The sequence below is a fragment of the Mus musculus genome, chromosome 15 (assembly GCF_000001635.26).
Source record: "Mus musculus strain C57BL/6J chromosome 15, GRCm38.p6 C57BL/6J".
NCBI classification, from domain to species: domain Eukaryota; kingdom Metazoa; phylum Chordata; class Mammalia; order Rodentia; family Muridae; genus Mus; species Mus musculus.
In genome coordinates, this window is record NC_000081.6 from 9,643,977 (window position 1) to 9,659,431 (window position 15,455).

Consider the following 15,455-nt stretch of genomic DNA (forward strand, 5'->3'; position numbering starts at 1 on the left):
CCATAGATTAATCAACATCCTGGCCTTTTGGTGCATCAGCCGTATGCAGACAGAACAATCTCCTCATGTGTGGCTTGGCATGCTAGAGAAGTAGTCAGTGATGGATAAGACTCCCTGGGTGTGTCACCAACCTAAGACAGGGATCAAACCACTGCTGTTTGTCTCCCAAGGACGGGTAAGGGGCATTGCTGCAAGGGGCAATCTAAGACAGACATTCTCTCTGCCAAAAAAGAAAAAAGGGGGAGATGTGAGGAGCGGGTGTGGCAGCAGGCCCAAGATGGTGCCCGGGACTGCAGCTAAGTCTTATGACTTGCACCTGACTTCCTCATACACCTGAAAATAAGCCATGGCCATCGTGAGAGCTGCACAGGTGCACCATAATGCTGGCGGTTTAAACAAGTCCATATTTGGTGGAGACATGCCCCTGCCGCCCTGATTGGCTGAAGCTTCATGCCTGGTGAGGTGACGTGGCCTGCTCTGAGTGGATGGGGGCTGAGAATATATAAGAGTGAGAGGCCCGGGGTTAGAGAGGGGGAGAAAGATGAGGGAAAAGATGAAGCAAGAGAGATGAAGACTGAAGTTTGCTGAATAAACTGCTGTTAGAAGAACTGGTGGTCGTGTCGTTCTTGCTGGTCGAGAGCGGATGCGACAAAGAATTGAGTTGGAATTTTGATGGGGATTGCATTGAATCTGTAGATTGCTTTTGGCAAGATAGACATTTTTACAATGTTGATCTTGCCAATCCATGGGCATGGGAGATCTTTCCATCTTCTGAAATCTTCTTTAATTTCTTTCTTCAGAGACTTGAAGTTCTTATCATACAGATCTTTCACTTCCTTAGTTAGAGTCACGCCAAGGTATTTTATATTATTTGTGACTATTGAGAAGGTTGTTGTTTCCCTAATTTCTTTCTCAGCCTGTTTATTCTTTGTGTAGAGAAAGGCCATTGACTTGTTTGAGTTAATTTTATATCCAGCATACAACATATTTTAATCATATTCACCTCAACTCCTCTCATAAGTCCTTCAGGATTAACCCCCTCACTGCCCTAACTCCCACAACTTCAACTATTCTTTTATTAATTTCAATATGTGTTGTCTAAATGCTTCTTAGTGTGGCTCAGCCCTGGAACATGTTCAAAGTACCAGGAATCGCAGTCCTAAAGAAAAGAGGTTTTGCATCATCCCAAAGGCATCAACTGTCCCTACAAATTTCCTTTGTGGTAGGAGCTCTTGAGCCCTGATTCCATGCTAGAATTTTTATTGGCTTGATCATGCAGAGGTCTTGTGGAGTCTACTACAACTGCTGTGAGATTATGCGTGCAGAAGTACTGTCATGTCCAGATATAGATGTTCTGCTGATTGTTGAGGACCACAAAGTCCTCCATCTGTGCTTGGACTATTTATGGGTTTCCTTTCTAGACAATATCTACTATACATAGAAATTGACCTGATCTGAGAACACAACAGATAGACAGGTAGAGAGACATGAATTTAGAGAGTGCTTTGATACTATGCCCATTAACTAGCATGATAGTAGTAGGTTTCGCCTTGTTACTTCTGGTTCCCTAACTATGGTGTTTTTGTCTAGATCTGTAGTACCAAGCATGTATTCTCTATTGCAGAGTGGGCTTTAACTCTAATCAGAAAGTATTTGGTAACCTCATAACATTTGTCTCACTATTATTATATCCATGTACATTCTTTCCATAGCAAGCACTAATGTAGCTCGAATAGTTGACAGCTGGATACAATTTTTGATGACATTTTTCCTGCAGTAGTTCCTCCAAAGGCTCTTTTAGTGTGATGAGGAATAGCTTGAAGGGAGAGGCTTCCTAGTCAATACTGCCTTGTTTTCTCTAGGCCCTATGACCTGGATCGGTGATGTTTTCAGCAACAGGTTCTTGTTGACAAATACTGGTGTGTATCTAAGAGCAGTGGCAATAGACTGTGTTGTTTGGAGAGGCGTATCTCTAAGACACATTTGTTTGAGGAACTTCTTGAATCTTCTGGGTTGTTTACTTCCTGCATTAAATCAGCCTCCTTTTAGAATGTACTGAGTCCTAAGGAGCTTACTTTCTCCATCAGATGGAATATTTCCCCTCCCTTTATGACATCTTGGTTAGGTTTGTTTGTTTGTTTGAGGTAAAATATCACTATATAGCCTTAGATGATCACTGTGTAGACTGGGCTGACTTCAAATGTTCATAGGTCCATCTACCTCTGCCTCCCAAGTCCTGGGATTGATTGCATGGGCCACCACACCCAGCCTAGAATACCCTGAATACTAATCAGCTGCCTCCAAGATCAAATGTATCAACTCAGAGGAAGTATCTATAAAAGATAATCACTATATTAATTTGTGTAACAAATACATTGCCAAGCTCTATCCCAGTGTCCATTATGTGTTGTGAAAATATTAAGCACTTAATTTGTCCACAGGACGAAGATTTAACAGGTGAACACAAAGTCTGTGACTCCAAAATATTTTCATGCTGGTAGCCAGGAGACAGAATAGATATTTGGTTACATTTCCCTAGGAATAGTGCCACACAAGATCATAATATTTGACTCTCATTAACTAACACATAAAATAGTTTCAAAGTATCCTTCTGCTGGTACAAGGGGGTGTGTTATCAATTTACACAGGGGAGATGACGTCTGTAAAACTAAATAGGGCTTCTTGTGTACCAGAAGCCCTTACTTAAAACATCTAGGTAATAAACTTGATTCATGAACTCTCAAAATCTACCCGACTTCCAACTTCTAAGAATGCATTTGATGGAGATAGGAAAATATGGAGGCTATGTCACTAGACCTCAAAATATATGGTCAATAGAGACAAGTGTGGGTTGTTCTCATTTTTCTTCTTATTGCTATTAGGCTATATAAGTAGATTCAGGAGGGGGATATAATTACCACTAGGTATGTCCACAGCTAGGCAGACCAACTGTCATGAAGAGAGTATACAAGGCAGACATCAAGAATTCTCCTGCATGCCAGGTGTCAGCCCTTCTAAGAAGCATGCCATATATGTATTTTCAACCCAAAATGCAGAGCATCCACTGAAGTTACTAATTTGTGAAGTTACCTATAGCTGGCCCACAGTTCAAATCATTGTATTTCTAATCTATGCTTCCATCCCTGAAGACAGAAAGGAGATGAAGGGTACAGATAGAGAAATGAAACCATGGTGACCCTGTCCCAGAAGGTCATATCAGTCCTTACATTTACTCTTTGGTGTAGCTCAGCCTTTGTTTCCTCATCTTCCCACAGGTCTTCAGGAACAGAGTTGAAATCAGCCTGCCACTGAGATACAAAATCTTGCTTGTGATCTGGACGCCGTAGAAACTCCTGGAAACTTGTCCTGTAAGTAGGGGAGAGAAGAAGATGGATCTTTGGTCTACCTAAACACAACCAAATACCACCTTTGGGGATTTTACTTACCTAGTCTCATATAAATAAGAGAGCACATTGTGCTGTCTCTCTCTGAGATGTCGAAGTACTGTTTTGATGTGGTTGATGTAGGATTTCTCTATCAGTTCCCAGTAAGGTACCAAAAATGAAGGGAGTTCCTGTTAAATAGTAAATCGCAGAGATCAGTGTTTGAAAATGAAAATTCTCATGAGTAGCTGAGTCAAAAGAACACAAGGTATCAAGATCATGTCCCAACTGCCACTACCTGGAGCACAGCTTATAGGATGTCTTAGTCCTCATCTGTCTCTAGAAGATAATTCTTGTTCCGAATAATCAATATGTTTCAGAACAGACATTATTCTTCCCGAAATCCTTCCCTGGCTCAACCTGCTTGCAAGGTTACCCTTAGATCTTCTGAAGTTTTGTCTTAGCATCCTGTACTGCAGTTGTTATAATGTGGGTAACACTCATTCTGTTTGTCTGTACTTTATTTTATAATAACAGCCCTGTTTAGTCAGGGCTTATAGATGTCTTCATCAGTACTTTGATCAAGAAAACTTGATCGGTTTTTCCCTATAGTCACGTGAGGTCTGGAACTTACTAAGTCCTCAAAGACTATTGAATGAATGAATGGATTTATTACATCTTGCCTCATCTGGAAAATGACCATGTTTGGAGAACTCTGTGGGTTCCTCCTGTCAGGGTGGGAACAAGTTGCTTTAGTTGCTTCCCACCAAGGCAGTCTTTACTTCTTGTGGATACAGGGTGTGGCTTAGGAAGTTTAACGTATATAACCTTCAATTATGCAAACAAGCAATCAAATATGAAATCAATGCAAATGGAATAAAATTGAAAGCATATATTATATTGAATATAACCTTGCTATATAATCATTCCTTTTTTTTTTTTTACGATACACTTATTTACCAAGGACTCATACATGAAGCACTTATAAATTATCTGAGTTAATTCATTCTTCAATTATGAAATTCTAAATACTAGAGACTTTTAAATAACTCCCAATCTCATTGATACATTGAACATGTTTCACACAGACCCCTCTGCTGTCATACAAACTATGTCAATGGATAAATTCTTTCCCTTGTGAGTAGAAATTATTTTCATGTATTTTCCACATCTTGGTCTTCCATGTGGCCTTTGGAGAAGAAGAAAAGACCATTCCCCTACTGTCTTCCCTGGTACCATTTGATAAACATCCTAAGACCCAGTATTGCTGGTGAAGACAGCTACACTGCAATGAGAACTGATGTAAGGTATTCTATCATTACCTACCTACCTTACCATATATCCCTAAGGGTTTACCCAAGTGAACCATTGGATAGGATGGTCACTCTACATACCAGTGCTTTAGGGAAAAGGCATTTTACAGTGAATAATCAGAGTCCTTGGCTGTGTATAAAATACTAGTTCAGGTGCTAACTGCTATGTAGGGACAGAGGGGATGTTTTGTTTTGATGAGTTCTGGAAGACCTTTGTTTTGGCAGCTTGAGAAGGATTGCCAATGAGAGAAAGGGAAATTTGGACAAAGGCTACATTGAGCAGAAGGAGGAGTAGGTGCAAGGGCCCTGTGGTTAGGTTTGTGTCTGCCTATTTCAAGGTAGTGCTAGCTGCAGAGTGTAAAGAACTTTCCTGAACAGAGACAGAATTCAAGATGATGATGACTCTGAGGGAAGATACACATGTATGTGTATGTATGTGTGCATATGTATATATGTATATATGTAGTTCTGGTTTTCTTGACAGCTCTTGTGTATTGAAGTACAGAGATCTCCTGACAAATATTTTCTAAACAGTATAGCCTCATAATCACCACGTGAAGGTGAGATAGAGGAAAAAGGAGTCAAATGACTTATACCAGGACACAGAGCTGCTTGCTGACATATATAAGATTTGAACCTAAGTAGGATAAGGTCATGCCCATCTCTAACAAAGTCACTTTCAGGCCCAAGGGTAATCTTAGCTCAATTTGTTCTGGAAAAAAATGTTCTTTATTCATATTTTCTAAGCTAACCCTGACATATCTGGATGAGATGGAAATTTTAATGACTCTGGGAGGAGTTGGGGAAGGGGAAAACATAATCAAAGTATGTGAGGGTTTTTTTTTAAACAAAAAAGATATCAGGTTCATAGAAAACAAAACAAAACAAAACAAAAAAAATGTAGCATAATTGTAGCTTATGTGTTTAAAATGATCCTCAGAGCTGAAAAGCAGATCTTCCAGTTTCTCTCTCTGAACTGTGTTTTGAAAACAGATTACTACAGGAAACTTGTTGAAGAACTTTCAATGGTTTCTGCTAGCTAGTAGAAATATTGTAAAAATGAACACACTAAGATCTTGGAAGACAGTAGTTGTGAGAGCCATGTGGATAGTTGAGCCCAGATCAAGAGGTTACTAAAGGGAACACTATCAGTATGTGGATTAGAGGCCATTCTTGTGTTTTGGAGAAGGTAATGCTTTCTGTCCTTGTCTTAAGAATTTACCTGAGGCTCAACTAAAAAACTATGGACCTAATTATTTGTTGGAGGAGATATCAAGACAGCCTAATACTCACTTTGCTGCATGGATATTAGGAATCACTCATACAGGTGTACAATGAGAAGAGGGAAGTGAGCCAAAACGAAATACAAAATGTACAGTTTGAAGACAAAAAGAATGTCATAGCCAAAGTTTGTGCTTGAGATCCGGGCAAGTCCTGATGCTCACTGGGATCATGGGAAGGGTACCCTCAGGGTAGATCCCCCCAGCAATGCATCTAAGCTGTGGGGGAAAAGAAGGAAGGTCTAAGTGATTTTCTGTTTTTAAAATGCAACAAAAAAGAAAAACATGCAAATTGATTCATGGAGGGCGCACTCCATCCCAAAAGGGCAGCCAAACTTGGAAGTGTCAATCACACTCATATGGTTCTGGCTTTAGAGTAATGGAGGACACATAAGGAGTGAAGCTATCGTTAAGTCCAATGACTGATGCTGGGCAGTATGCAGGATGGCACTCCATGCATGCAGGTCTTGAGAGGCCATCGCACAAAGCTGTGAAAGTGAAGCTTGAGCTGTGTTAGGGACCACAAAGTGTTAGAGGGCCAGAGCTACAGAATATCTGTCAAGAAAAGCAGAATACAGGGAATGGAACAAGCCCATAAGAGACCAGTGTATTGAAGGCAATAAACAGAAGGACATGGCTATCTAAGCCTTTTAATGTCAGATACGGATCTTCAGTATTTAAAGTTTGTCTGCTAGGTTTTGGTATAGCCTTGCTACAGCATGTTCTCATGATTCCCACATTCCTCCATTTTGGAATGGTAGTGGATATTATATGCAATTTTATGTTGGAAGTATGTAATTTGCTTTTTCATTTTCCAGGGGGGCTATCATTAAAGAGATGGCCTTGCGTCTCAGAAGAAACTTTGAACTTTGGACTTTTAAACATTGCTAAGACTGAAAGTCTATAGGGACTTTTGAAGTTGACTGAAGGCCTTTTGTATTGTGACATGGCCACGTTTGTGGAAGCCAGGGAATAGATTGTGGTGGTTTGAAAGCTCGTATGTTTGAAACTTGGTCACCAGTTTTTTAGAGCTGTTTGAGGAGGATTGGAAGATAGAGCCTTGTCAAGGGAGAAGTGTCATTAGGAGAAGGCTTTCTGTCTCAAAAGATACCACTCCAGGAATACTCTCTTCTACAGCATGAGGTTTTTCAGATATGAGTTCTCAGTTGTACTTGCTGCCATGCCCTTTCTTTGATATCATGGACTTAGAAAACCCTTTGAAACCATAGCCCAGTTAAACATTTTCTTTTAGAAGTTGCCTTGATCATAGTGTTCTACCATAGCAATAAAAATTAAGTAATGCAATAGGTATGACACTATACCAGAAGAGATATCTAGTTAAATTGGTTGCATGGGAACATCCAAATGGAACTGTCTTCTTCTTTGTCCTTGGCAGGTGAGCTTTACAGCTTATGTGGAGAAGCCTGAGTAGGAAGGGAATAGAGTGGCTTACATAGCCTGGGTTGCCCTAAATGACTAGCTTTTACATGGCCTTAGTCAGACCACGGCAGGTCTTTGCTATATTCCTCCTTGGTCTTTCCTAGTCTTTGTACATTTTCTGATGTGTTGATACATACTATACATACTTGTAAACACTACTACATGTTCTTTCCTCAGGATTCACTTGCTTCCTACAAGAGTTTATTCCAAGATTTATATATGTGAGATTGTATCATAGCTCAGCATTAATGTTTTGCTTTAATTTTTATCATTTGTATTGTTATTTCTTTTGAGGATTCCTATTGATAATAAGTGATTGTTTTTGATTCATCTCTCCCCATCCAATACCAATCCAATACCAAATAATGATTTTACATTATTGCTCTAGAAGTCTTCTATTCTGTTTCTGTCAAAAATTAGAACATTTTGAAAATGTTTGGTGGGTGTGTCTCTCTGAGTGTGTATACATTTAAAGTAGCTTCTGTTTGGTGGAGTGATATCCATAAACATGCAAACATACATAATTATATACAAACATACATACACATATGTTTTGGACCATCTAAGTGTTTCATATTAAAGTACTTTCCAATTTTATAATAATACTAGTTAATTAATTCATCAGGATGCTATCAAGAATCAATCATATACTGTTGACTATGTCTGGTTCCTTTAATATAGTGACCTATGCTGTATACTCCTACCTCAAAGAACCTACAGCCTATTGTGAGGATACAACAACTCTAGAAGAGTTTAATAACATCTATAATACAACTCCTGCAGTGAAGGCTTGGCTCTCAAATGTTTGGCACAGATGGACCTTGCTGAGTTTATCAGTGTAAGAAACCATTGTGGGCTGGAATAAAAAGATAGAGATGATTAAGTGTCTGATTGCTCCAAGATGATTAATTTTGATTTTGAAGCCCCAGGGCCAGGTAGCAACTGCTTTACCTTTGTCATAGGAAAATGGCCTCTTGGGTACTTCCTTGTATAGCATATTTATTATAAGCTCCTGGGTCATGTAGCTGTCTTACATGGTTTAGTGAGCTTTATATATTTTTCCAGTTCTAAAAAGCCAAAGGTTAAATTTTGTCTGGGAGTATTATGATAAGGCATTAGGCATGATGACTGACTCTAAATTTGTAGGGTATGCATCCAACAGAAGTCACTCTTCTAGGACACTGCACCTCTGCTGTCCTTAGGCAGAACAGGAGCTATTTGCTCTCCTGAGTTCAGTACTCAAGAGCAGTTTCAAAATAGGACTCAGAAATTCAAATCCAAGGGGCAAATTTAAATGTGGTTCACTGATAAGTCTCTAGATTTTTTTTTCAGTTTCCTTCACTTCAATAAGGTGGACTAAATCCCTGATCTTCTGCTCCTCTGCCCAGAAGCTGCCACTCCAGGTTTACCTCAGCCTTTTGATAAATATGTACGTAATCCTGGCACCAGAATGATTTTTAGGTGTTTCTAACGTGGTAACACTCAATGTTCAGGATAAACGATTCTACTCATTTGATTCTAAGGTGTCGTACCTCCGGTATAGGCTCATTCACATAAACCCATTCTTCTGTTCCTGCCTTAGGTGGCGGTGGTGCTGTTGGTGTGGGTGATACTTCTGCTGAGCCAACCGGTGATTTCTTTACTGAAACTTTGCCTCCTTGTGCTTTTCCTTTAGGAGAAACTTAAACATGCATATTAAATCATACTAGGACAAGAAGATAAGCCGGACAGGTATCTGAGGATGACAAAGGATGTGATCATTTTGGGATTCAGGCCACCTATTACTCTTTTAACTTCTCCAGGCAACTAACTCAAAGATAAAGACAAAATGCCTTGTTTGCTGTAGCTCCTACATTAACCAATACTATACAATGATGATGACGACTACTACTATACTAATACTATAACTTATTTTGTAACTTGAAAGAATACAGCAACTAGCATCTGTCTGGCTATTGTTGCAGCTTTGGTACTTTGCTCATGGCTTGCTTCTCTAATCATGTATGGCTCTTATAAAATTTAGGATTCACCAGAAAGTGTGTTTAATTTCCTATTGTAGAAATTGGCAAATTAAATTCCTTATGCCACACGAGAAAGAAGCCATCTAGAACACAAAAGGGTCTTGTTTGTGCCTCTTGGGGCCAAGAGCAGAAATTAGAGAAGGATAGTCTCTAAGAGTTAACCAGAGGAGGGAAGTTATAGATGGGACACATGAGAGAAGAGACGACTGAAGTGTGGGAACCTTCTCATATTCCCTATAGATTGAAAAGGATTTCTAAAAATGATGTTATTTCTTGCTCTGGTCAGACGTTAAATTTAAGCCTAGAAAAATCAAGAAGGGGTGGGGGAGGCATCCAGGGAGGTAGAAATAGAAGCAAAAATCTAAAATAAGGGGACGGAGGAGATGGTAAGAAGGGAAGAGAGCAAGGAGGAGGGAGATGGCCTCTATGTCCAACTTTAGAATCTGAATAGGAAATATACTTCTTTTTCAGTGAAGAGGGCCCCCAGACCTGTTGCATGGTTTCCTTATATTATGAGCACAGACATACTGTGAAAGGATCTTTTTTTTTTTTTTCTTTAAAAGATCACTCAGGCTAAATTGTGGCTTCTTTCAGATTAATTGGTGAAAATTGTGCATGCAGTTTGAAGATGACTTAAATAAAAGGAGCACTTTTTTTTCTCAAAAACATTATTCTAGTGGGGAAAATTTAGTGATGCTCTTTAGATATATTTATTTCCATGCTAATTAAAATGCAAGTTTGTATTTGACATTTTCTTTATTTACATTTCAAATGTTATCTCCTTTCTTGGTTTCCCCTCCAAAACCCCCTATTCTATCCCTCCTCTCAGTTTTTAAGTAGAGAAGATATTAACAACTATGACTTTTGGGTAATTCAGGTGATTTCTCCACATATAATTAAACCAATAACTATATACCTGCAGACTAGCAAAAACAGTTTATTATTGAACATCCTTTTTTCTGTACAACTCTTCACTGTTCATTCTGATCTGAGATGATTTTAAGATAGGGTTTTCTAAGCAGAATTTTCAAAACAAAGAAACATAATGATAGATTGAGGACTTGAATAAACTTTTCCCCCTTCTTTTAAAAATATTTTCTTCATTTAGTGAAAATTAGGAGAGATAGAATAGTTTTGGATTATCATGCTTTGAGACTATAATAATGAGAATATATTATATTTAGCAAAGAAAATGCTTATAAAAGGAGATTTAATGGGGAAATAAGCATGTCTATAGCTCAAGTAGTGAAAGAATTCCTTTGAAACAAATATCTTTATTAGCTATTTAAATTTAATGAAGAAATTCATCTGAAGTCTTCATGGTCTATAGTGAGATCATTAAGTCCTTGCTATAGCCATTCTTTATGGGTAAAGGTTTGAAGAAAAATTCATCTTTCGTGCATTCTTACACATCGGTTTTAAGAAGTTTTTGTTTAATAATGCTAACTTGATAGCCTCCAAACTGGCTATCAAGTGTTTAGCCCTCAAAACTTCCTCATTACATCAAGATAATTACAAATTAAAATGAGTCGTAAAGAAAACTTCAATTTTTAGGCAAAGTAGTAGATCAATGTTAAAAGTAAAGACACATTTAGGTGAAAATGAAATGACAGAGTAATATGCTGAGAACAATAAACAACTAACTAAATTAACAATTAATAACACAAAAGTACAAATAGTGGTGATTTAGTAAAGAGCTGAGCAATTAAAAGTCAGACATTTAAAGCAAAATTAAAAAACAGAATGCAAATAAGTAATTGTAGGAAATGAGTGAATGGCATTGACTGATGGGAAGGGAACCTTTAATCAGAGGACTTTCTAATAAAATAGCATTTCTCAAGGAGGTGGAGCTTGGAGCTGTCATTTGTTGGGAAGAGGCAAACATAGATTCTAATGTATATATTTTGAAGCAAGATATTTATTATAATTATTATAATAATTATTATTTATAACTTTTTAGTTTTAAAATATTCTCTATGGGTATCTCACTTAATTATATTTTTATTAGTTGAAGTAAAAATATTGGTTAACAATGGTTACTTCCATATTTCTTAATTTTATCTGTGTCTAGCTAAAGCAAAGATACATATTGTTAATGGCTGACTGGGCTGCAAAGAACACCTGCCAAAGTTGAATCGCAGGCTGACTAAGCTGAGATGAACATTTTAGATTAGTGGTAGAACAGACTGAGGGAACACAACCAGGAAGAGAGAGTCCCAGTTTTAGATGAAGAGTGAGGGACTGAACAACCACCAACTCTGTGTGGAGAAGGAACTTTGGCAAAGCTCATGAAGGAATGTTTTCATTGTTCAGGATCCTAGGATTTGTACTGTTCATCATGGATTCAGATAGACTTAACTGTAAAGTAGTAAGCCTGACAATCTGAGAACATTAATAAGACCCACCTTTATTGCAATTATGCTTAGAATAAAAAAAAAACACCTCTGTATCTCAATTCTGCATCTACAGTGAAATCCCTATATGCAAGGCTCAGGAGATACCATGGAAGAGGGGGCAGAAAGATTGTAAGACAAGCCCTAGAAGAACAAGACACAAGCTGTAAGCCTGATGTATACATAGTTCTGGGAAGCTGTGTCCATGAAATCTCAGCAACATGGTAGCCTGAACTAAACCTGAACAGCGATGACACCAGGTGACACATTAATGAGGATGGAGAAATCCCACAAGGCTCTACCCAGACGAAGAGCTATAGACAAGGAATGACTACTCTGAGAGGGAGAGTTAATTTCTCAAGGGATGAGCCTCCTGACCGGTCATCCAGTTCCAAGTGGTCAGCCCTAAAACATATACATAAGAGAAATAAGAAATGGACTTTAGAAGTCTTAGGTATATATTTATGTGAATGTAGAGTTGTAAAAATAACATAAAAAGAAAAAACTGTCAAAGGTAAGGATATATATACATCAGTAATACTTAAAGCAGAGACGTTAATGACTGTAAAGAGGAAGAATTCTGGTGAGGACAGAGTGAAGGGTGGAAATGATGTCATTATAGTAATTACCTATGAATTTTTGTAAAAATCAAAATTTAAATTGCAAGGTAAATAAAAGTATGGTAACACTTACATTTAAAAAATGAGAGAGGATATGAAATTAGGAGATTGAGAAGTGAAGGTAGATATGAGTTAAGGGTGAATAAGAGGAAAATATAAAATTCTCAAAGAATTAGTAAAATATTATTGAAAAAATTAAAGGACATATATTTTAGGAGAAGTGTTTTGGGGGCAGTGTGAGTTGGCAGGAAGGAATAAATTATGTATATGTGTGAAATATAAAATATGTGTGAAATATAAAAATGCTGTTTAAAAGTAAATATTTTAAGATCAATGTAAGCTTGAATGTTTAAGATTTCAAAAGAAACTCAAAAGGAATTTTCTAATACCCAGAGATTAAGAATGGGTCAGTGATGCTACCAGCAAGAAATAATAAATTTGAAGAAAGAAGAAGTGATACCACAACTTGTAAGAGAGACTCTAAATATAACTGTAATATAATGGTCTGAGAGATAAACAAAAAATTGTCTCCAGTGTCAATGATGCTAATTTCAAATATTAAGAAGTAAAATAGTGTAGCTTTCTATGTGAAATTAACATTCAAATAATAGCATGTCTATACTATTGCAAATAAAAGGACTTGTAAGTCTGACTTAAAGTTTGTGTTTTAAAAGATTTCATGTATTTATTTATTTATTTAATCATTTATTAACTCATTTGTTTATTTAAGTAATTTCATGTATATGCTTAATTTGTCTGCATGTATGCAGTGCACTATATTCCTGTAGAGGACAGAATATTTCCTGAAACCAGAGTTATGGGTGGTTGTGAGTCTCCGTGGTGGTGCTGGGAATAGCACCAAGGTCCTCAGAAGGAAATGCAATCTAATCTCACTAGCCCCTAAAATGCACCTTTTAAGACATCATTTAACCTCATAAACTAGAAAGCTAAAAGCTAAAAAAAAAAAAATAGAAAGAGAGAAAGAAAAAGAGAGAGAGAGAAAGAAAGAAAGGAAAGAAAGAAGAAAGGAAGGAAGGAAGGAAGGAAGGAAGGAAGGAAGGAAGGAAGGAAGGAAGGAAGAAAGAAAGAAAGAAAGAAAGAAAGAAAGAAAGAAAGAAAGAAAGAAAGAAAGAAAGAAAGAAAGAAAGAAAGAAAGAATCCTTTAGGTTAATTTAACTTAGCTAGTGAATGAATATATTTTAACTGTTTATCTTGTATGGTTGTCTCTGGCTTTTTTAGTGCCTGTGTTTCTAAATAAGATGCTCTCAGAGTCTCCATTCTAATACATCTAATTTATGATTTGGTAGCAAGTCTCTCCATGTGTACTTAATATGTCTTTATGGTGCTCATACAATAATCTTTCATTTGAGTTTAATTTGGGAACAATTAAGATGCAAGAGATAAGTAATATGAAATGGGAAATTTCTCTGGTGGTAAACAATCAAGAGCTGAGTATAAATTACAGCAGTTAAAATTTCAATTAAAATGTTATCTCAGCCTTGTTTCACTAACTACATCTACTAACATAAGTCTACAGTGTCACATAACCATGGCAAGATTGCCTTTGACAGTAATGCTCTAGAATATGATGTTCATCTTAGCTTAAATACTCATATATATATATATATATGTATATATATATATATATATACATATATATATATATATTATAGTGTGACTGTGTGTATCAGAACATTTAAGAGATGATTTAAATATTATTGTAATTGAATGACCTGTAATATAAATAATTGTTTCAGTGTCAATGGTATTAATTTCAAATATTAAGAAATATATCTACACACATACATAAATAATCATGACTGTTAAAAACTCTGTGTGTCTGCGTGTATAGTATTGAGGTATAGTATTGAGATATATATCAAGATATTCATAACATTTAGAATATATTGTGACTATCACTACCCACTTTTAGACTATGACTTGATTGGCAGTTCATGATGAATATTTAAGTAAAAGTACACACCACAAGATGGTAATTCTGGTAACCTATCTGGAAACAAGTCGAGTACATGCATTCATTGCATTTATAACTTTAATTTTTTTTTGTTATAGCAACAACATGAATTTAACTAACATGTTTTAGAGACTTACATGTTTTACATTATATACTTCAAAAATAATATTTACCTTATTTCAAATAAATGGATAAAATAAAATAGACAAACATAATAAAATTTAAGTTAGATAATAATGCAACTCAAAACATAAGATCAAAACCTGAAGAATAAGAAGGCAGACATGGAAGTCCCAGCCTTTGCATAAGCGGAGACTCAGGTGCTACTGTGGCTCTGAAATCACACCCAAGATAAGAAAATGAAAGGGAATACGCACTCATTATATAACCACTTGTGCAGTAGCGGCAACTTGGCACACCCCTTGATATCAAGTGAAATTTCTCACATAGGATTACATGTCTGAGCTATTGAGTGAGAAAATTACATACTTGCATTTCAGAAATTGTAATAGCAGGTCATTACTGGTCCAATGTCGAGTTATAGTTCTACTTCTGTGTTGTAAGGAAAGATAGGGATGCTATGTGCAAGTGTTTATTAGTGAATACGATTTAATGAGAGGCTCAAGAAGGCACAGCAGAGGCTTGATGGGAGCATAATATCCATGATCTATGGATACTCTGCCTATTAAGCAATCACTTCATTATCCCTTGCAAGTATCACTTTTTTTCCCTCCATTTCCTTGGAATCCGATGCTGTTTTCTTTAGAATGAACTAATGATTTACAAATGCCCCCCCCCCCAAAGTAGTCAATGTATACTGCCTGCCATCCTTTATGGCTGTTTTTTTTCTGAGCTGGTTATAAAACACAGAAATACATGGAACAATAGCTAGCTTTATCTGTTGTACCTTTCCTTTGAATACAGTCTCACCTTTCTTTCCTTTTCCTTCAGGTTGAGATTCTTGCTTACCATGCTGGGTTTCTAGATAAAATTCAACATATAAATATCATTGATGGTTTATTTCAATAGC

General features: G+C 36.9%; 1 protein-coding gene across 3 annotated transcripts in view; it reads right to left on the bottom strand.

Annotated features, from left to right (window-relative positions):
* Positions 1-15,455, bottom strand: part of Spef2 (sperm flagellar 2) — a 170,676-nt gene that overhangs the window by 65,784 nt on the left and 89,437 nt on the right. For 2 of the 3 annotated variants that reach the window (NM_001305042.1, XM_017316667.1), the window contains 4 exons: positions 15,356-15,406; positions 8,949-9,097; positions 3,447-3,574; positions 3,228-3,366 (listed from right to left, as the gene is read on the bottom strand). In NM_001305042.1, the coding sequence (NP_001291971.1) occupies positions 3,228-3,366; positions 3,447-3,574; positions 8,949-9,097; positions 15,356-15,406 (467 nt within the window). The remainder of the gene's footprint in view (positions 1-3,227; positions 3,367-3,446; positions 3,575-8,948; positions 9,098-15,355; positions 15,407-15,455) is intronic. The other variant, XM_017316668.1, reaches the window with a different exon arrangement.